This window comes from Rousettus aegyptiacus, unplaced genomic scaffold, assembly GCF_014176215.1.
Source record: "Rousettus aegyptiacus isolate mRouAeg1 unplaced genomic scaffold, mRouAeg1.p scaffold_m13_p_3, whole genome shotgun sequence".
Taxonomy (NCBI): Eukaryota; Metazoa; Chordata; class Mammalia; order Chiroptera; family Pteropodidae; genus Rousettus; species Rousettus aegyptiacus.
Window position 1 is genome coordinate 127709468 of NW_023416306.1, and position 16228 is coordinate 127725695.

At 33.5% G+C, this 16228-nt stretch overlaps 1 protein-coding gene across 3 annotated transcripts in view; it reads right to left on the reverse strand.

Moving 5' to 3' along the window:
• SLTM (SAFB like transcription modulator) overlaps positions 1 to 16228 on the reverse strand; it is a 40388-nt gene that overhangs the window by 3745 nt on the left and 20415 nt on the right. Inside the window, exons 6-19 of one of the 3 annotated variants that reach the window (XM_016126937.2) lie at positions 14484 to 14511; positions 12712 to 13180; positions 12060 to 12109; positions 9807 to 9925; positions 8109 to 8258; positions 7788 to 7891; positions 7607 to 7692; positions 6967 to 7052; positions 6595 to 6758; positions 4080 to 4260; positions 3208 to 3332; positions 2211 to 2381; positions 1391 to 1696; positions 1140 to 1281 (exon numbers count right to left, since the gene is read on the reverse strand). In XM_016126937.2, coding sequence (XP_015982423.2) covers positions 1140 to 1281; positions 1391 to 1696; positions 2211 to 2381; positions 3208 to 3332; positions 4080 to 4260; positions 6595 to 6758; positions 6967 to 7052; positions 7607 to 7692; positions 7788 to 7891; positions 8109 to 8258; positions 9807 to 9925; positions 12060 to 12109; positions 12712 to 13180; positions 14484 to 14511 — 2181 coding nt within the window. Of the gene's footprint in view, positions 1 to 1139; positions 1282 to 1390; positions 1697 to 2210; positions 2382 to 3207; positions 3333 to 4079; positions 4261 to 6594; positions 6759 to 6966; positions 7053 to 7525; positions 7693 to 7787; positions 7892 to 8108; positions 8259 to 9806; positions 9926 to 12059; positions 12110 to 12711; positions 13181 to 14483; positions 14512 to 16228 lie in introns of all 3 variants that reach the window. The other 2 variants (XM_016126936.2, XM_016126934.2) reach the window with 2 other exon arrangements.

The following is a 16228-nucleotide window of genomic DNA, read 5'->3' on the forward strand; positions in this document are numbered from 1 at the left end:
TTCTGAACATTTCTACTTATTAGAAACATTAAAGATTAATATGCTGTCAGGCCCAAATCTGTTTCATAGATGCTCTGGATGAAGCGTATAGTGGTATTATTACCTAGAATGCCAAGGTATTAAACAATTCTCTAGTAAAAAATGTTCTTATAAAACCTAGTATGTATTCAAATACAAAACATCAGAGTATAACGCAGGTTGAAGAATGGATACACACATACATTTCAGAATTCTTTTTTGTATCTAATTTAAGATGATATTCTGTATGTACTGTCAATCCATTATCAGTATTTCACCAAGAGAATGCTTTCAAATTAGGTAAAAGGTTTTCGCTCATTATAGTCGCTTAAGAGAGGAAGATACTTTCCTTTGCCCAGGTTCATTAACTTGTACAGTATTAAAATCAATAAAGGGTAAGACGCAAAAATATAAAATATTTCACTCACCTACCCTTAGAAAGAAAAGAACGAAAAAGAGACAAAAGTTTTATTTCAGTTCTACAGTTTAAGCCAGCGGCCCCGTGCTTCTACGGGGACCGGTGCTTCTACGAGAATCTAATGTCTGATGATCTGAGATGAAGCTGAGACAGTGACGCTAGTAGCACCTGGGAGTGGCTGCGAACATAGATGAAGCTGTGCTCCCTCACCTGCTGCTCACCTCCCGCTGTGAGGTCTAGTTTCTAACAGGCCATGGACTAGTATCTGTCTGCAGGTTTGGAGTTTGGGACCCCTGGTTTAAGCTACTCAAAAGTATGAAAGAAAGGAGAGTACTTAAAAAAAAAAAAAAGGAATAAGTGAAACAGCAACTCAAGTAGGAGCCAAACATTTCCCACAGTTTGAAAGCCTCAGTTACTTAAAAAGAAATAAAACCAACATCATTAAGAAGGCTTATCTACCAAATATAACAATTCTCAAATTTCAGCAGTAAGTCTAATAAAAAACAGAACGGGAATTGTAGGGCTAGTATCCTACTTCTTTACACTACTGATGTTCAACTGACAGTAGAATATGAGAAATACTAAGATCTTTTACAGGAAACTGGTCTCCTAATCATTCTAATCCAAATATCTAGGCCACTTCAAAGTAAGACCTCTAAAATTGTTTCTGAAGAGTTCAGACTCAACCTTCATAAGCATTTACCTGTGCTCCACTTCCTCGGTCTGTGATGACTCTGTCCCCGTCTCTGTTTCCATAGCCCGAAGTGTTACTGCGACTCCCAGGGGGAGCCCCTCTCACACTGTGTCCTGAAACTTCTCTTCCAGATCGTTCTGGCCTTTCAACCCTGTTAAACAAAACCCCAAAACATATATGATCAAAATTCTATTATAACTTTTTGTTAAACCCAAATGCATTACATACCACTAGCTAGGCATCAGAAACTACACAAATACCTTGCTTCCCGTTTGTCGTTGGACATGCCTCCTTCACTTTTCCAGGTGGTTGGTCTAGATGGATTAGGCCCTGCTTCTCGAGGATGTCTAGGGTGAGTGATATCAGGCCTGTCATGAATGATCACAGTTCTCCTTTCATCTCGTACTTCCCGCCTGTCTGTTTCTCTAAGTTCATTTCTTGGTGGTGGAGGCTCGTTTCTTCTGGAATCACTGAAATTTTTGGGATACCTTTCAAAACCAGGATCTTCTCTTCGTGCAGTAGGACGTGTTTTTTTCCCTTCACTTTGACCAACAAAGCGTTCTCGCCTATTGATTATCCAAAACAAAGAACATAGGTCCTGAAAAGTACTTACTTGGCCTTATTCATCTAACTTTATTTGCATAACCTACAATTACAGCTTCTGTAAAAATTAACTTAAGGCAAAGCAACCCAAAACCCCACAATTATTGATTATAATGACCCAGATTCTTTTAAATTGATATAACTCTCTGGCATGAAGGTTGGTTTTCTAGCATTAAGTCACTACCAACCTGAAGGATATTTTACTGCTCTTAACAACCGAGGCACATCCAAAGCTAACAGTACTACTGCCACTTAAAGGTTAAGAAGATAAAGCCAACCCACTTAACCTTGGTGGCCTATTAAACTAATCTTAAATAGTGAATCATATTCTCATTAACAAAAATAAAAACTAAACATATAATTTGTTATGAACACACAGTTCTGACCAGTACTTTTTAATTGAGATTTCAACAGAGAACCAAAGTCATCACTAGCAAGGCTCATATACAAATGCAACGATTTTCAATTTCTATTCACCTTTCAAAAGATGAAGACTGTACTGTTGAACTCTCAGGAAATCTGCTCCTCTCCCTGTGATCAAAGTCATTAAATCTGTTCTGCTGGCGAGAGTAGTCAGATCCATGGCCGAATCGTGCATCTGTATCTAGAGACAACTTTTTATTCTCGCTCCAGTAAGGATCATCTCGCCTTGAAGAGAAACATTTGCTCATTTATATAAATTAGTATTATAATAAACAACAACTACTTGGAGCCATACATACCACATTATAGAAACTGTGGATACAGAGGGCTAATAAACTCAAGACACAAAACATTGTATTACGAGATCAAGCTAGCGATGAATTATTAAATTATGTAAAGTCATATAGTGTTAGAAGAATTTCACAGGAGAGAAAATAGTTAAAAATTTGTCTGTTTTAAAATTATTAGACTGAAAAGACAAATAAGATAAAATACGTGATACTATTTTATAGTAAAATTCTAACTAACAGTATACGACCTTTATAATTACACTTGACTTTGGAAAGGTAAAAGGTAAATCCCAAGCACAATTCATTCATTCCACCTATTAATACAATCAATTAAATCTCACAGAATTTATATTAAGAAAATTAAATGACTATATATTTTTGAAATCTATTGTGAAGCATAAATGCAAGCACATAACAGACTCTATATTTACATCTTCCTAAGTTCGTGATTTCCATTTTTTGTACTATCTGCATTACCCTGTAAGAATTTTGAAAATGGGCCTGAGTTTGAGAACCATCACTGAAGCCTACTATACCCATGTATTTCCAGTCATAATGGAAAAACATTTGGCATTAGGAAGGAAAAAGAGAAGAGTAGACTTTTCCTACTCGACAGTGCACTAGGTCCACTCCAGTACTGCAATCATTCCCACCCCATGACCTCTTATTCCAATGATAGTTGCCTCTACTTGCTAGCTCTCTAGTTAGTTTTGGCTTGAAAGGAATAAGTGTAACTGTAAAAGAAGAAAGCAAGCAACTACCTATGATCTACATCACGTGGGCGTTTCAAAGAATTCCTTTTTTCTTGTTCATAACGAAGCTGCTGCTGTTGCCGCCTCAGTTCCTCTCGTTCTCGAGCAATACGTTCCGCTTCCTTACGACGTTCCTTCAGACAACACAGAAGGAAGAACCAACCAATGGAAAACGAAAACATAAGGTAAGTATATATACAACCTTGTTTTAATCCTGTCATTAAGAAACCATCACAGACAAGCAACAGGCAAAACACATACTTGGGACAAATACATAAAAAAAAAAAATGACTTTAGGAATCAGTAATCTAGGCTATGGCTATTATTCTGCAACATTAAAAATAACAGAGACTGGGTGGTGAAAACTGGCAAGTAATTGGGATGGTCAGATTTAGTTTAATCATTAGATTACAATAAAGGCACCTACAGGGAATTAAAAATACAAAGTTTTAATATGTATGGACACTAAGTGCCTTAAAACCTTGGATGCAATTCTGCAGAGAGAGGCATTATTTCCTTCCAGCCTTGGGGAAATCATTCCCACTGTAATATATAAGGAAACAGTTATTATTTTCTAAGATTGGGATGGTGACAGAGCCTGGATTACAACTACTCTGGACTCATAGTCCTATGCTCAGACTATTAGGCTGCCATGATATTGCAGAATTCAGGTTATTACCAATTGGCTAGAACAAAGTCACTACTTAATGTATATTTAACTAGCACCTAATTCATTGTTATCTTGCAGGGACACTTAATAAATGCTCCTCAGCTGATCTCATTCTATACAAGCTTTACAAAAGTAAAGCAAATTTTAGGGCGAAAATCACAGGGTTTGAAAAAGGTCAGTTATTTAAGATGAAAAGATTTTCTGACTGCACCTGTTCAATACGAATGCGTTCCCTTTCCAAGCGTTCGCGTTCCATCCTCTCTCTCTCTAGTTTTTGCCTTTCAATTTCTAGGCGCTCTCTCTCTCTCTGTAAGCGTTCCCGTTCTTCCCGTTCATGAATTATTCTAATGCGTTCTCGCTCTCGACGCTCTCTTTCTGCAATCTCTCTTCGTCTAACAAAAATCAGTATTTAGAAATACTTAAATTATGCTAGCACTGTGTGAAAAAGAATAGCTTTTGAATTTGAACTTTTTCTTGAGATTGGCAATTTTAAACTTTAACTCGATCTAAGTAGTTTTAATATAATTGGAAAGAGAACTCAAAACTTTAAACAGACTCCAACAACTGTCACTTATTTATTAGGACTGTCAACTGAGCCACTGAATTTTATAGAATAGTTGCCTCTTAGAAGATTCCTGTTTAAATAAAAATCCCACTATAATAGTAGCCCATTAATTGATATTTTAAAAAAGATATATTCCACACATATGAATTTCTTCTACATATATGAATTTACAAAAATACAACTTCTATTGTTTTTGATAGAAAAATTTCCAGTATCTAGTATTCTATCTCTTTAAACAATATCTGGATGACTTGGGATCAATCCCATCAACATGAACAGTAGCATGAACATGTAGATGCCATATGATGACGTCCCTTAAGGCTTTTTTGGAGTGTTCACTGGCCCACAATAGATGGCTCTGTGTAATAATGCAATTTTGAGTCAGGAGGTAGTCAAAATGTTTACTAAACTGAATTAAGTTATTGTATTAGACTTTTAATAGTTGTCATTTCCTCACTCTAAGTACTCAGTGCACTTTGTGTATTAGTATGTCTTCCTCTAGCAACCTCATGGCTTTAGATGGGTCAATACTGCCCCCATGGAAATCTGAGGGGCATTTTTATTTATCACAGTGAGTATGGGGCTGTTACCAGCATTTACTGAGTAGAGACCAAGGATTCTTAAATATCTTATGATGCACAGGATAGTCCTGCACAACAAAAGAACTGTCCAACACTCCTAATATCTTTCAAATGATATAATGAACATTTATGTCATTAAAACAAAACCATCTTTAAAAAATTTAACCCTAGAACTCATTTTTAATAAATGCTAGGTTGGTTTGTTTGCTTTTACATGGTTTTATATGCAATATAATTTCCAGAAATGCAACTCCCTGTATATAAAGGGAAAGTTATACTTTGAGAACTTCACCAAGAGTTGTTTACCACTTCAGAAATCATGTTGTAATGTCAACAACACTCCTGGTCTTTGACTCACCAATACGACACACCAGTATCAGTCTATATTTGTAGCTTTCACATTTTCATTGCGTCTAAAAGAGGGGTACGAACATCTGACTACTTCATTAGTCTTCTGGAGAGTCATGCCTAAACATTCATATCTGGAATATATGCTTCATTACAAATTATTTTCATTTTTCCTTTAGAGATAAGGCATTATATTGATTTTTTGGGAAATTACTTGTATAAATAGGTTTATTATATATCAATTTCATTCCAGAATAATAAACAAAGTACTGCAACTTTTTTTATGTAAATGGGGTGTGGGTCTGATGGTTTTGAGAATCGTTGCTCTAGAAGCTTCCACTCTCATGCTCCTCTCAACCTGTCATCAAAAAGGAAGCTCAGTATATTTGTACTTCATCAAAAAAAAGGGAAATGGATTCGAGTAATGCAAGGATTACTTTTTTTTAAACAAGTGTGTGGCAATCGTAGTATTATTAAGTTGCTAAAAGTATTTCTGGTAGTTCCTAATACTCTTGTGAATGAATAAATAAAATCCCATAAGTATCTTACTTCAAAATTTTTATTATAAAAAACTTTCACAAGAATACTTTAAGTGGAATCCAAAAACTGACATACAAAAGCAAACTGGTACTCGTAGTAACCAGCTGAGTTACTGCCAGTAAAAACAGAAATATTTTGTTTTGTTCTGTTTCTTTTGAAGAGAATTCTTGCTTTGGGATATAACTTAAAATAAGGTTCACAAGACAAATCTTTTTTCACTTGGACTCTAATCCAAAGTACAAGAAATTTTTCCTAAAATGTCAACATACTATTTGAACTATAGCTTATATCGAGACTATCATATTTCAAAAATCAATTTTTCCTTTAAAGGCATGTCTTTTATGGCAGCAGCTTTGGAGAGGAAAGAGCATTGGACTTGGAGTCAGAAGACTTGGGTCTGAGTCCCGACTCTGCCACTCATTAGCAATGTGGCATTGGAAGAGTCATTTAGCCTCTCTGGGCCTCCTTTTTTTTCAATTATATAATAGGCATATCTGACCTAACAGAACTGTTGAGATAGAGATAATAGATGGAAAAGTACTTTTGTAAATTATAAAATGCTATGCAAACTTAAACAATTAGGTTTTACTGTAATTCTTAAAAGTGGCAAAGAGCTGTCTGTGGGAATGCAATTTCCTATAGTGTAAATATGTATCTATAGTTAAAGACAGTATAAAATAGACTTTTTCTACCTTCGAAGTTCCACCGCTTGTCGCAATCTTTCAAAACGAACTAAATGTTCTCTCAGTCTTTGTTCCTTCATCTTTTCAAAAGGCAAGATGTCCTTCCTTCTGTAGTCTTTGTCCCTTTTTTTATCTAGGCTAGCTCTCTCCTTTTCCTTGCTTCTTCCATGAATCTATAGAAAAAAAATTATAGCGGGACTAGATGTTACAAAATTTGGGGTTTTATTTTTCAAGTTCAGTTGGTTACTTTAAATGAGTCATGACATTCCCTTTTCCTTAGTTTTTCTAGCATGGAAATACGCAAAAATGTTTCCAGCAATATTGAATTATCTTCTTTTGGAAACAGGTGAATTGTATAAAACCTCCCTCTCAGAGACTTACTTTCTCATATCTTCCTCTTCTTGATGGCCTACAATGATCTCCTTTAGTTTGGTCTAGTATTACCATATGTCCAGGACTCTTTGAACCTAAAAGAAAATTTGATAAATAAGTGTCTTAAAATTTTTCATTATAAAAGAAAACGATGTAAAAATGCTGAATTCTTAGACATCCAAATATTCACAAACCAATACATGAAATATCCTACTTATTTTATAAGAATGTAAATGCAATAGTTTTAGAAAAAGCTTAATTTGCTACCATAAATATTTTCAGTAATCCTAAAATATTCCAAAATTCCACTACACAGCTATAAATCAGTGATTGTTTTAAGTCAGCCCACATATAACAGTAAAGGGGCTTAGTAGGAATATCTTTGATTCCAAAAGTAGAAAAAGAGAAAACAATTAGTTCTGTTAGACCTCCTTTTCTAAAACAGTAACACCTAACAACAAAGTCTAAATATTTATTTGGTTTATACTCTCAAGTTTTTCCTTTGACTGTAAAACTTAAGTTGGAGAATGCATTAAAAAGGGATTGAGAAGAAAGGTACATAGCATACTTATTCGCTTCTTTTCTTCACTTTTTTTAATCAATTCTGAAGTCTGGCCACTTGATCCATTATCATTCTTCTCATCTTTACCTTCTATTTTCTTAGTCTCCTTGCTTTCTTTTTTTTCAGATTTCTCGGACGATCTTTTCTCTTCTTTTTTGACAGAGGCTTGCGTCCTGACCATACCACCCCACACAAGAAAAATCAGAATGAGAACTACTTCATCAATGTACCAAAAAAAATCTATGTACTTATCAAAAAAAATTCTTACTTGCTGCTTCTATCACTCATATTTTTTTTGTCTCCAGAACTTCTTGAACTACTCTTTTCATCATTTTCTTTCTTCGATTCTTTCTTAGAAGGATCACCTTTAACCTGAAAGGTTTAAACAAAGAATCTTTGTTTAAAAGTTACATTTTTATGATTATAAAAAAATGTTAATGGTAGATAATTTGAAGAACAAAGAATAAAGATTAATACATAAAAATAAAAAGCATTATTAATTCTACTCCCTACCAGTACAACATCTTTAAATTGAGAATATCTAGCCCTCAAAGTAACCTACCTTTTATAAACAGTTAGGCAAGCTTACTTTTTCAACAGAAATCAGTTGTCCATGCAGCTCAGTGCGATGAAGATGTGCAATACATCTGGACACCTCTGTGCTTGAAGACATAGTTACTATGCCATAGCACTTGGCCCCAGGACTTCGAGCATTTGTAACTACCTTTGCACTCAGAACCTATAAAACAAGATTATACTTTACTAATTTTTACAATTGCACAACTACATACATTTCTAAACAGATGAGAACTTTAGAACTGAGACTATTCAAATTAAAGAGTATATTCAGGATATGCAAATTCAGGATAAAGGATAAATTTAGAATACATATTATTAAATGAAATATTCAATGGAACAATTTTAAGTATCAAAAAACAATTTAACCTACTTCTAGTTTTTCTTTATATTTTTTCAAGTACACAGACAAAACACAATTAGTCACATGAATGAAGTAATAGTATACTTAATGAAATATGGATTTTTGTTTAACTGGATTAGGGTCAAATTTTCTCTTAAAGAAAAAAATGTCTAGGAAGTTTTCTAAGTAGGTGTTTGTTTACACTGTTCTATGAGTTTCTACAAGCTTTCAAAAATAAAGAAATCGGCCATATATAAAAAAATAGCCTTAAAAATGCCTAAAAAATACACTTTAAAAGATACTTTTCATCTAGGTATATCTTGTAAAACATATATCAATACAAAAGTGACAATTTCAGTTCTATAAAAGGATTAATTAAGAGCAATAAGGTAGAGATGGATGAGTGAAAAGTAAGAGAGAACAACTTAGTGCAGAACAAAGAACACAGATTGCCAGAAAGAGGTAAACAAGATGTAGGAGGTTGTACGGTGGAGATGGCTGGAAACTATCAGTTTTTATCTCAACTTTGGTAAAGGCTAACTTACCCTAACCATTTTATCAAATGCAGTAATCATTACATAGTTTTAGTCCTAATAAATACCAACATTAAAATACTGGTCATTAATTTAATAAATATCTGAAAGCCTACTATGTACACACAAAGCATAGTAGATAAGGTACTTGTTATCAAAGAGCTTACACTTTAGTAGGTTAACTAACATATGATATAGTTTCAAATATAAGATAGAATGTAGTGAGATCAACTGCAATTTAATTCAACAACTATTAATTGAATAGCAATTCATTACTGTTTTCCTCTTCCATTAGTTCTCCCATATACATGAGAGAAATTTTCCTAATGAACCAAACCATAGTTAAACCTTCCCTTTTGCTGTCTTAGCACCCTGTACACTTCCTTCATAGCATATATCACAACTTCTGATTAAGTATATTTTTACCAGTTTTACATTTTATCCAGCACTTTAATGGAATCTGTATGACAAGGACCACATCGGTTTTTTTGTTTTCCAATTCTATATCCCACTGCCTAATATTAGTCTACCTATATTTTCTAGATGACCAGATCAGCCTTCATAATTCTAGCTTCTAGAAAATCATGATAAATATGAATAAAACCAAGTCCTTGACTTAAATAGGCTCAAAATATGAGCTGTTAACACAAAGATCCTCAGAGCACAGAGTGAGATTACATGATGAAACTCACCATTACCACAGAACTCAATAATTATGCCTATAATGGTTCTAATAGAAACAAATTGGAAGATTCTATGTAATACTGTTCTGAATATAATCCTCTTCTCAAATGGACATACCAGAAAGATGGATAAAAAGGTGAAAAGAATGTACCTTTCCATATTTGCCAAAGAGGTTCTTCAAATCAGCAGCTTTGGTATTAGAAGAAAGTCCACTAACCCAGATATTTTTCGTTGAGCTTCCACTGCTACCACTAGTACTACTTGTACTTCCTAGAACAGATTTAATATCAAATGTTTTTTTTTTTTAACACAATTATCAGGACCATTTACTTTCAAAATTATTAATCCCTCTCGCTTAATTTTGACAGTATGTCCTTACTCTGTCAAAACTCTATGAATTTACTATTTTTAAAATCAAACACAAAATAAAAATTTTAAGGTGAAACTGAAAAAAAAATCAAACGCAATAAAGGGTAATAATAACTATAGTGAGGAAACAAGTCTGAATATTGTATATGTCCTACTATATGAGTTTTAAGTGGGTACAAAAATCAATTACATGTCTTAGTTTTGCTGTTCAAAGTTTAATAATTTATACTCTACCACTGCACTGAATACAGGCAACCAGGAAGCAATCAGCTAGGAATGTACAGACTGCTTAATTACCTTTATTTGTTGTGGGCTTTAGATCCTGAGAAATTGGAGTGTAAAAGGGAAAAGTCAAAGCAAGGGATAGTTTTCAGGAATTTAAATGTTTAATAACAAAGACTAACCAACCAGCTCATTTTCATTGTCTATCAGACAAAGTGTAAAAGAAAATGAGTAATTATATGCAGCTGAATAACTCTGGATTTAATAAAAAATTAATTACAAGAATAAGATCAGAGATCTTAAAATTCTTTAGAATAGACAAATGGCTGAATCATTTGCACACACAAATTATGGTTTCACACAGAGATGTCATTTCTTAGAATACAGGCCTAGTCAGTCACCCTTCAGTGCTTTTCTTCAAATGTGCTATTATAAATGGGACATTTTCATTCATAACTTTATTTGGAAAACAATTCTTACCCACTTTAAGAGAAATCATATATAATCAATTAAAAGTTAAGAATTTTATAACTTCAAGTTATTATATTTAGAAACGGTAAAATTTTCAATGTTTTTTGAAACTACATGCCACAAGTTTTAGTTGAGAAATTTCTGTCAATGTAGACCTATGAGAAAACAATGTACATGTGATTCAAGTATTTTAAGTATTAATAGTTGCTGCATTCCTATTAAGAAACAAATGTATCAAAAAAATGTTTTAGCTTAAGAAATGTTAACCAGAAGTTTGTGTATCTTTTTTATGTTACCAACAACATTTGGGCTCCAGTAATCCTCTAATTGCAGATAAAATTTTTAATAGGAGAAAGTTAACATTTAATCAAGACTACTAATAATGATTCATAGGATCATTTAAAATTTTATTATATCTTATCTATTAACCAAAATTGCAAGGGACGTGGGTATGGCAATTAATTATAAATTACTAAATCATTAAAATAGCCAACTATTAAAATATGCCAACAAAATACACCAAATAAACTATAGAGGTATTATAAACATAATACCTCTTTTTTAAGGCACTGAAGAAGCATTTTAGGACTTAGTATTACCTGAATGATGTTATTTCTCTTAAAATGCTTTTTTAGAAACCAAGAAATATTTCCCAAGTAGACAGCATATATACGAGATGAAACTACAGTGCATGGCCACGAGATAATGAGAGAGGTCCCAAGAACAGAAAACAATCAATACTTTAAGCTTACGAGAATTTAAAATAAAACTATTTTTCTATTGAGACTCTTATCAGCCCAAAGTAAGTTAAATTAGGTAGTTAAATTCTGAAAGACTGAAACATACTGTATAGTGACAACGTTAATACTGGCTATGTTAATAGACGTGTACCCTGATTTAAAAAAGAAAATAAAACCAAATGTTAGAGACTAATTTTCTTTTAAATATTACACTCCATGACTATATGTAATTTATAGCACATTTCCTACTAGCCAGAACAGGAAAAAGGTTGTGGTGGTGTGTAAAGGTTACAAATTACTGCAACTAAAGACAAAATATTTCTGACATGATGTAAGAAAATGGAATATCTATTATATTAATACTCAAGACAGTTGCTTAGAACATAACGTTAAAAACATACCAAATTAACTAAAGAGTAATGAATGCTTCAATCACACCAAGAGTTAGCTGTTATCTAATTCCAGAGTCTACAGAAAGGCCGCCCCAAAATTTTAGTATGTCAATTTTAAGGACTAAATGTCAAAGAAAACCCCATGCAATTGTTCCTTTTCAATGAAAATATGCATTTTACCACTGAAATAAACAGGAAAAAATTCATTACCTTTGTCATCTTTGGATGATGTCTTGCTGTCTTTAGATTCTTTTGAAGAGCTAAAGAAGCAAATCACCAGAAGAAAATTGAAAACAAAAAACAAAAAAAAACAAAAATCGAACAGCTTGATATTGACTATATTTCAAAGTAATGCTATTCATACAAATTAACAATTCCAAAGGCCTAGATTGTTATTTTGAACAAATGATTCCCTTAGGATTCTTGCACTCATTTTCCCCAAGATGCCTGAAGATCTAGATTTTCTGACAATTCTATTCAGTGGATATATGGCCATCTTCTCCAGATTTCAGGACTGGGACTTGACTTCATTTTGTGTTGTTAGGACTGATAGTTGTTCATTAACCATCATCACAAGGATTTTTAAAAATAAAACAAAAAAATTGTCAATTTGAAAAAAACAAAAAACAACAAAAAAACAAATATATGCTGACAATTCGATAATGCAATCAGTAGAACACATTGCATATTATGAAGATCTTGAAAATTTTTTTTAAAGTAACTTATGACGGTCAAAAATATTATAGGCAGGATCATAAGTACTAATAATTGTACACGGTCTTGAAGCCACCCCCTTAATGTAGAGTGATCTTATTGAATGCTGGAATTCAGTATCGTAAAGAACTGACATAGAAAAACAAACCTCTTTGCTTGACCAGAGGCCCCAGTAGACGAGGGCCCTTTCTTCAAAGTATCCTTTTCTTTGTCTCCAGATTCTGCTTTCTTAGAACTTTCTCTGGCTTCCTTCTCGACAGGATCACCCTTCACGCAGTCTTCCTTCTTACCATCTTTATGGTTCGCATTCATCTCATAATCCTTGCTTTCCTTCTCCGGGCTCTGTGCAATGGCGTCCTGCCCATCTTTTGGCTTACTTGCTTCAGAATCTGTAATTTTCACATTTTTACCTGTTTCTAGGAGGTCATCACCATCAAAATCCAGAGTGATGGCATCTTCAGCCTGGATTGTGACCGAGATGTTGTCATCCTCAGCTTCTTTCACAGTCGTATTAGCTTCCATCTCTTCATGAGCTGTGTGATCAGCCTCAGCTAGGTTCCCTTCTGAAGGAAGAGGTTTAGATACTTCTTGTGTACCATCACCAGAACCTGCTATATCTAAGAGGATTTAACAGGAATAAATATGGCAAAACAAGAAGTTTAAACAATTTCATATTCATAAGCTAGAATAGGACCTAGAAAATATAAAGCCAGTTATTAGCACTGATGGAAGGTTAGGGGAAAAAAAAAACACAAGGGTATTAACTAACATAAACAATCCTTTACCCAGGATCACTTATTCTTCACGGAAAAAAATGATCCCTACATACAGATACCAAACAACAAAGTGAGGAAATGGTTCCATTCTGGGGATAATAGCTCTTCATTTCTGGTTATATGTTAATGGCATATGGAAGACTTTATTTCCTCTATGAGATAGCGACGAATGTGAAGGTTTGTTATTCAACGTTCCAATCCTCTTGGGATTTAACCCTTGTGACCTTCAGAACTCCTATGGTGACATCTTGAAAGGTCACAGTCCTGAGGATATCAGTCAGTCTTCGAAGTATTTTAGGGGCCCATCTTTTTCACTCTTCTTATTCAATTCTTGGGTAGTCCAGAATCATACGGAAAACTGCTACAGAAGGCTCCAAAGGTGTCCTGCTCCATTATGTTCAGGAAATTGGTTATTTCCAGTCTTCATCCTGTCCAATCAGTCCTGCAATTATCATTTTCAAAGATGTCTTGCACTCCCCCAAAATAGAGAGGCTTCAGGCATGGGAGATTTTCAGTTAGCTTCACTTCATTATTGCTTCTAGGCTTTTTATTCTGTCTTGTTTAGAACCCTGTTCCATGTCCTTTCTAGTCCAAAGTAGGATCCTTTGACTTCTGTCCAAGAGCTCTTCCATAATCTCGTACTGACCACATGTATTGCTACTGATGTCCCTGTAATTGTACTGGATGAAACAGCTCTTCTAAACTACTAAAACTGTCAGAAGACTGTATAAAAGTTTGAGCAGCAAACAAAATGTCAGTCTCCTGGTGACCCACCATTTTTAGAGTTGCAAAATTAACTATCCATTTACAAGCTACAACTCTAGTTAAGTACATATGAGTTACTGAAGTGCCAGTCTGATGGATGCAATCAACTTACCGTATGCTAGGTTTTTTTTAACTTAAAATTGTGTTACTACAGTAACTGATATGTATCGTTAAGTTAGAACATATCTTAAGTGTTAAAAAAAATTAAAACCAATTGAAAAATAAAATCAAGATGCTAACTTAATTCACTAAATTGATAGATTTGAAAATAAACGTATTTTGAAAATAAAATTTCAAATAAGGAATGCTTTATTTTCACATAATTTACTGTTTTTCTTAATGTCAGCAATTTTTAAACTCTACTTAATATCACACATACCTTTCTCATTTTCTTCTTCCTCACCATCCTGAAATTCAAAGAATAATCGAATGTAAAATGAATTCACTTAAACTGGATTTTAGTAATAGCACAAAAATTAGTCAACATAAATTGGTATGTAATTTAATATTAATTAGAGATACCTATCACTAACATATGTAGAATATTCCAATCAAAACCAGAACTCATTTAGACAACGGTATATATGATTTTAGACAAGAAAACAGGCAGATCTTCCAAAGATTAGATTGACAATGAACTGGATTATTTCTTTCCAGTATTCAAAGCTAGTTTATATAACCAAATTTTACTCACATCAAAGAGCTGCCAAGAAAAAGAATGACCTGATTACTTTATGTAACTCAATTCACTCTTAAGGCATATTATACAAAATAGTACCAGAAAAATATAACCTGAAGACAGACACTTTCATGAGCTTAAATGCATATAAATAGACAAAACAAACAAAAAAACACATTCCCTTTTTAGATCTCTCAGAAGGGGAATGACTATAAAAGTAGCTAGTTTCAAATTATGCATTCCTTCTTATCTGTTAAAAATGAATACATAGTTGTCACACAGACACTGGTGGCCAGCCACTTTAAAATTGTGTTTGTGCTACAGGTAAATCAAAACAACATACATTTTTTAAAAAGTGATTGATTTTATTTTTAAAATATGTGGTATCTTCACCTAATCTATAATTAAGCATGTGTTAGCTTGAAAAAAAAGACTACCACATAGGAAAAAACCTATTTACACCAAGCAAATACTGCAAAAATCCCTGAAGAAATCACACGAAGATAGAACCAATGTTTTTCTAAATTAAAGATCATAATGAATAAGCAAAGTAATATGCATTATAATCCCAGTAATGAAAAAAAAATTAAGAGATGTTGTAATTTATACCTTTTAAAATAAAACCCGATGAAGAGGTCATTTTCAGTCAAGGTGGTGTAAGGTTACTACATACAAAGCCTTAGAATAGTGGTTCTCAGACTTTGAGTCTGTATCAGAATCCCTTGGAGGACTTGTAAAACAAATTACTCAGTACCAACCCCAGAATTTCTGATTCAGGTCTGTAGTGGGGCCTGAGAATATACATCTCTAACAAGTGTCCAGGTGATGCTGATGCCACTTGTCCAGGGAGTACACTTTAGGAACCACTCACATGCTTTAGAGTGACAGCCTGGCAGTGAAAGAAGACTTAAAGCAAAATTTAACTTTAAATTTTTAACTTTAAACAACACTTTAAATGGCATATTTATCTTACAACACAATTTTAGATCCATATAAAAGCATGTATTCCTTAAAAATATTAAATATTTTACTATATGCTCAAAATTGACACTTGGGTAACTACCGTAGTTCTAAGAAATTATTTTTTGACTTTAACTTAATCTACAAGTGCCCCAATTAAGGAATGACCAATTGTTTTACACAACTAAAGTAATATGAAGGAAACTAAAAACACTGAACCAACTAAGTCTCAAGCTTAGAAAGTAAAATAGTCCAAAAGACGTTAATTATTGTAGCAATGTGAATCCTATTACTACATAAGTCCATTATATTGTGCTCTAATGATCTCTTGTTGTACTGTATTGCTGTACTCGAACAAACTATTATACTGGAACTTGGTTTTAATCATTGCATTTCTAATCTGTAGCATTTGGAAAGGAAAGAAAAATTAACTGGGTAGAGAGGTAGGCAGTGGCAGCAAATGAGGGATGAGTTATGCTGGAATT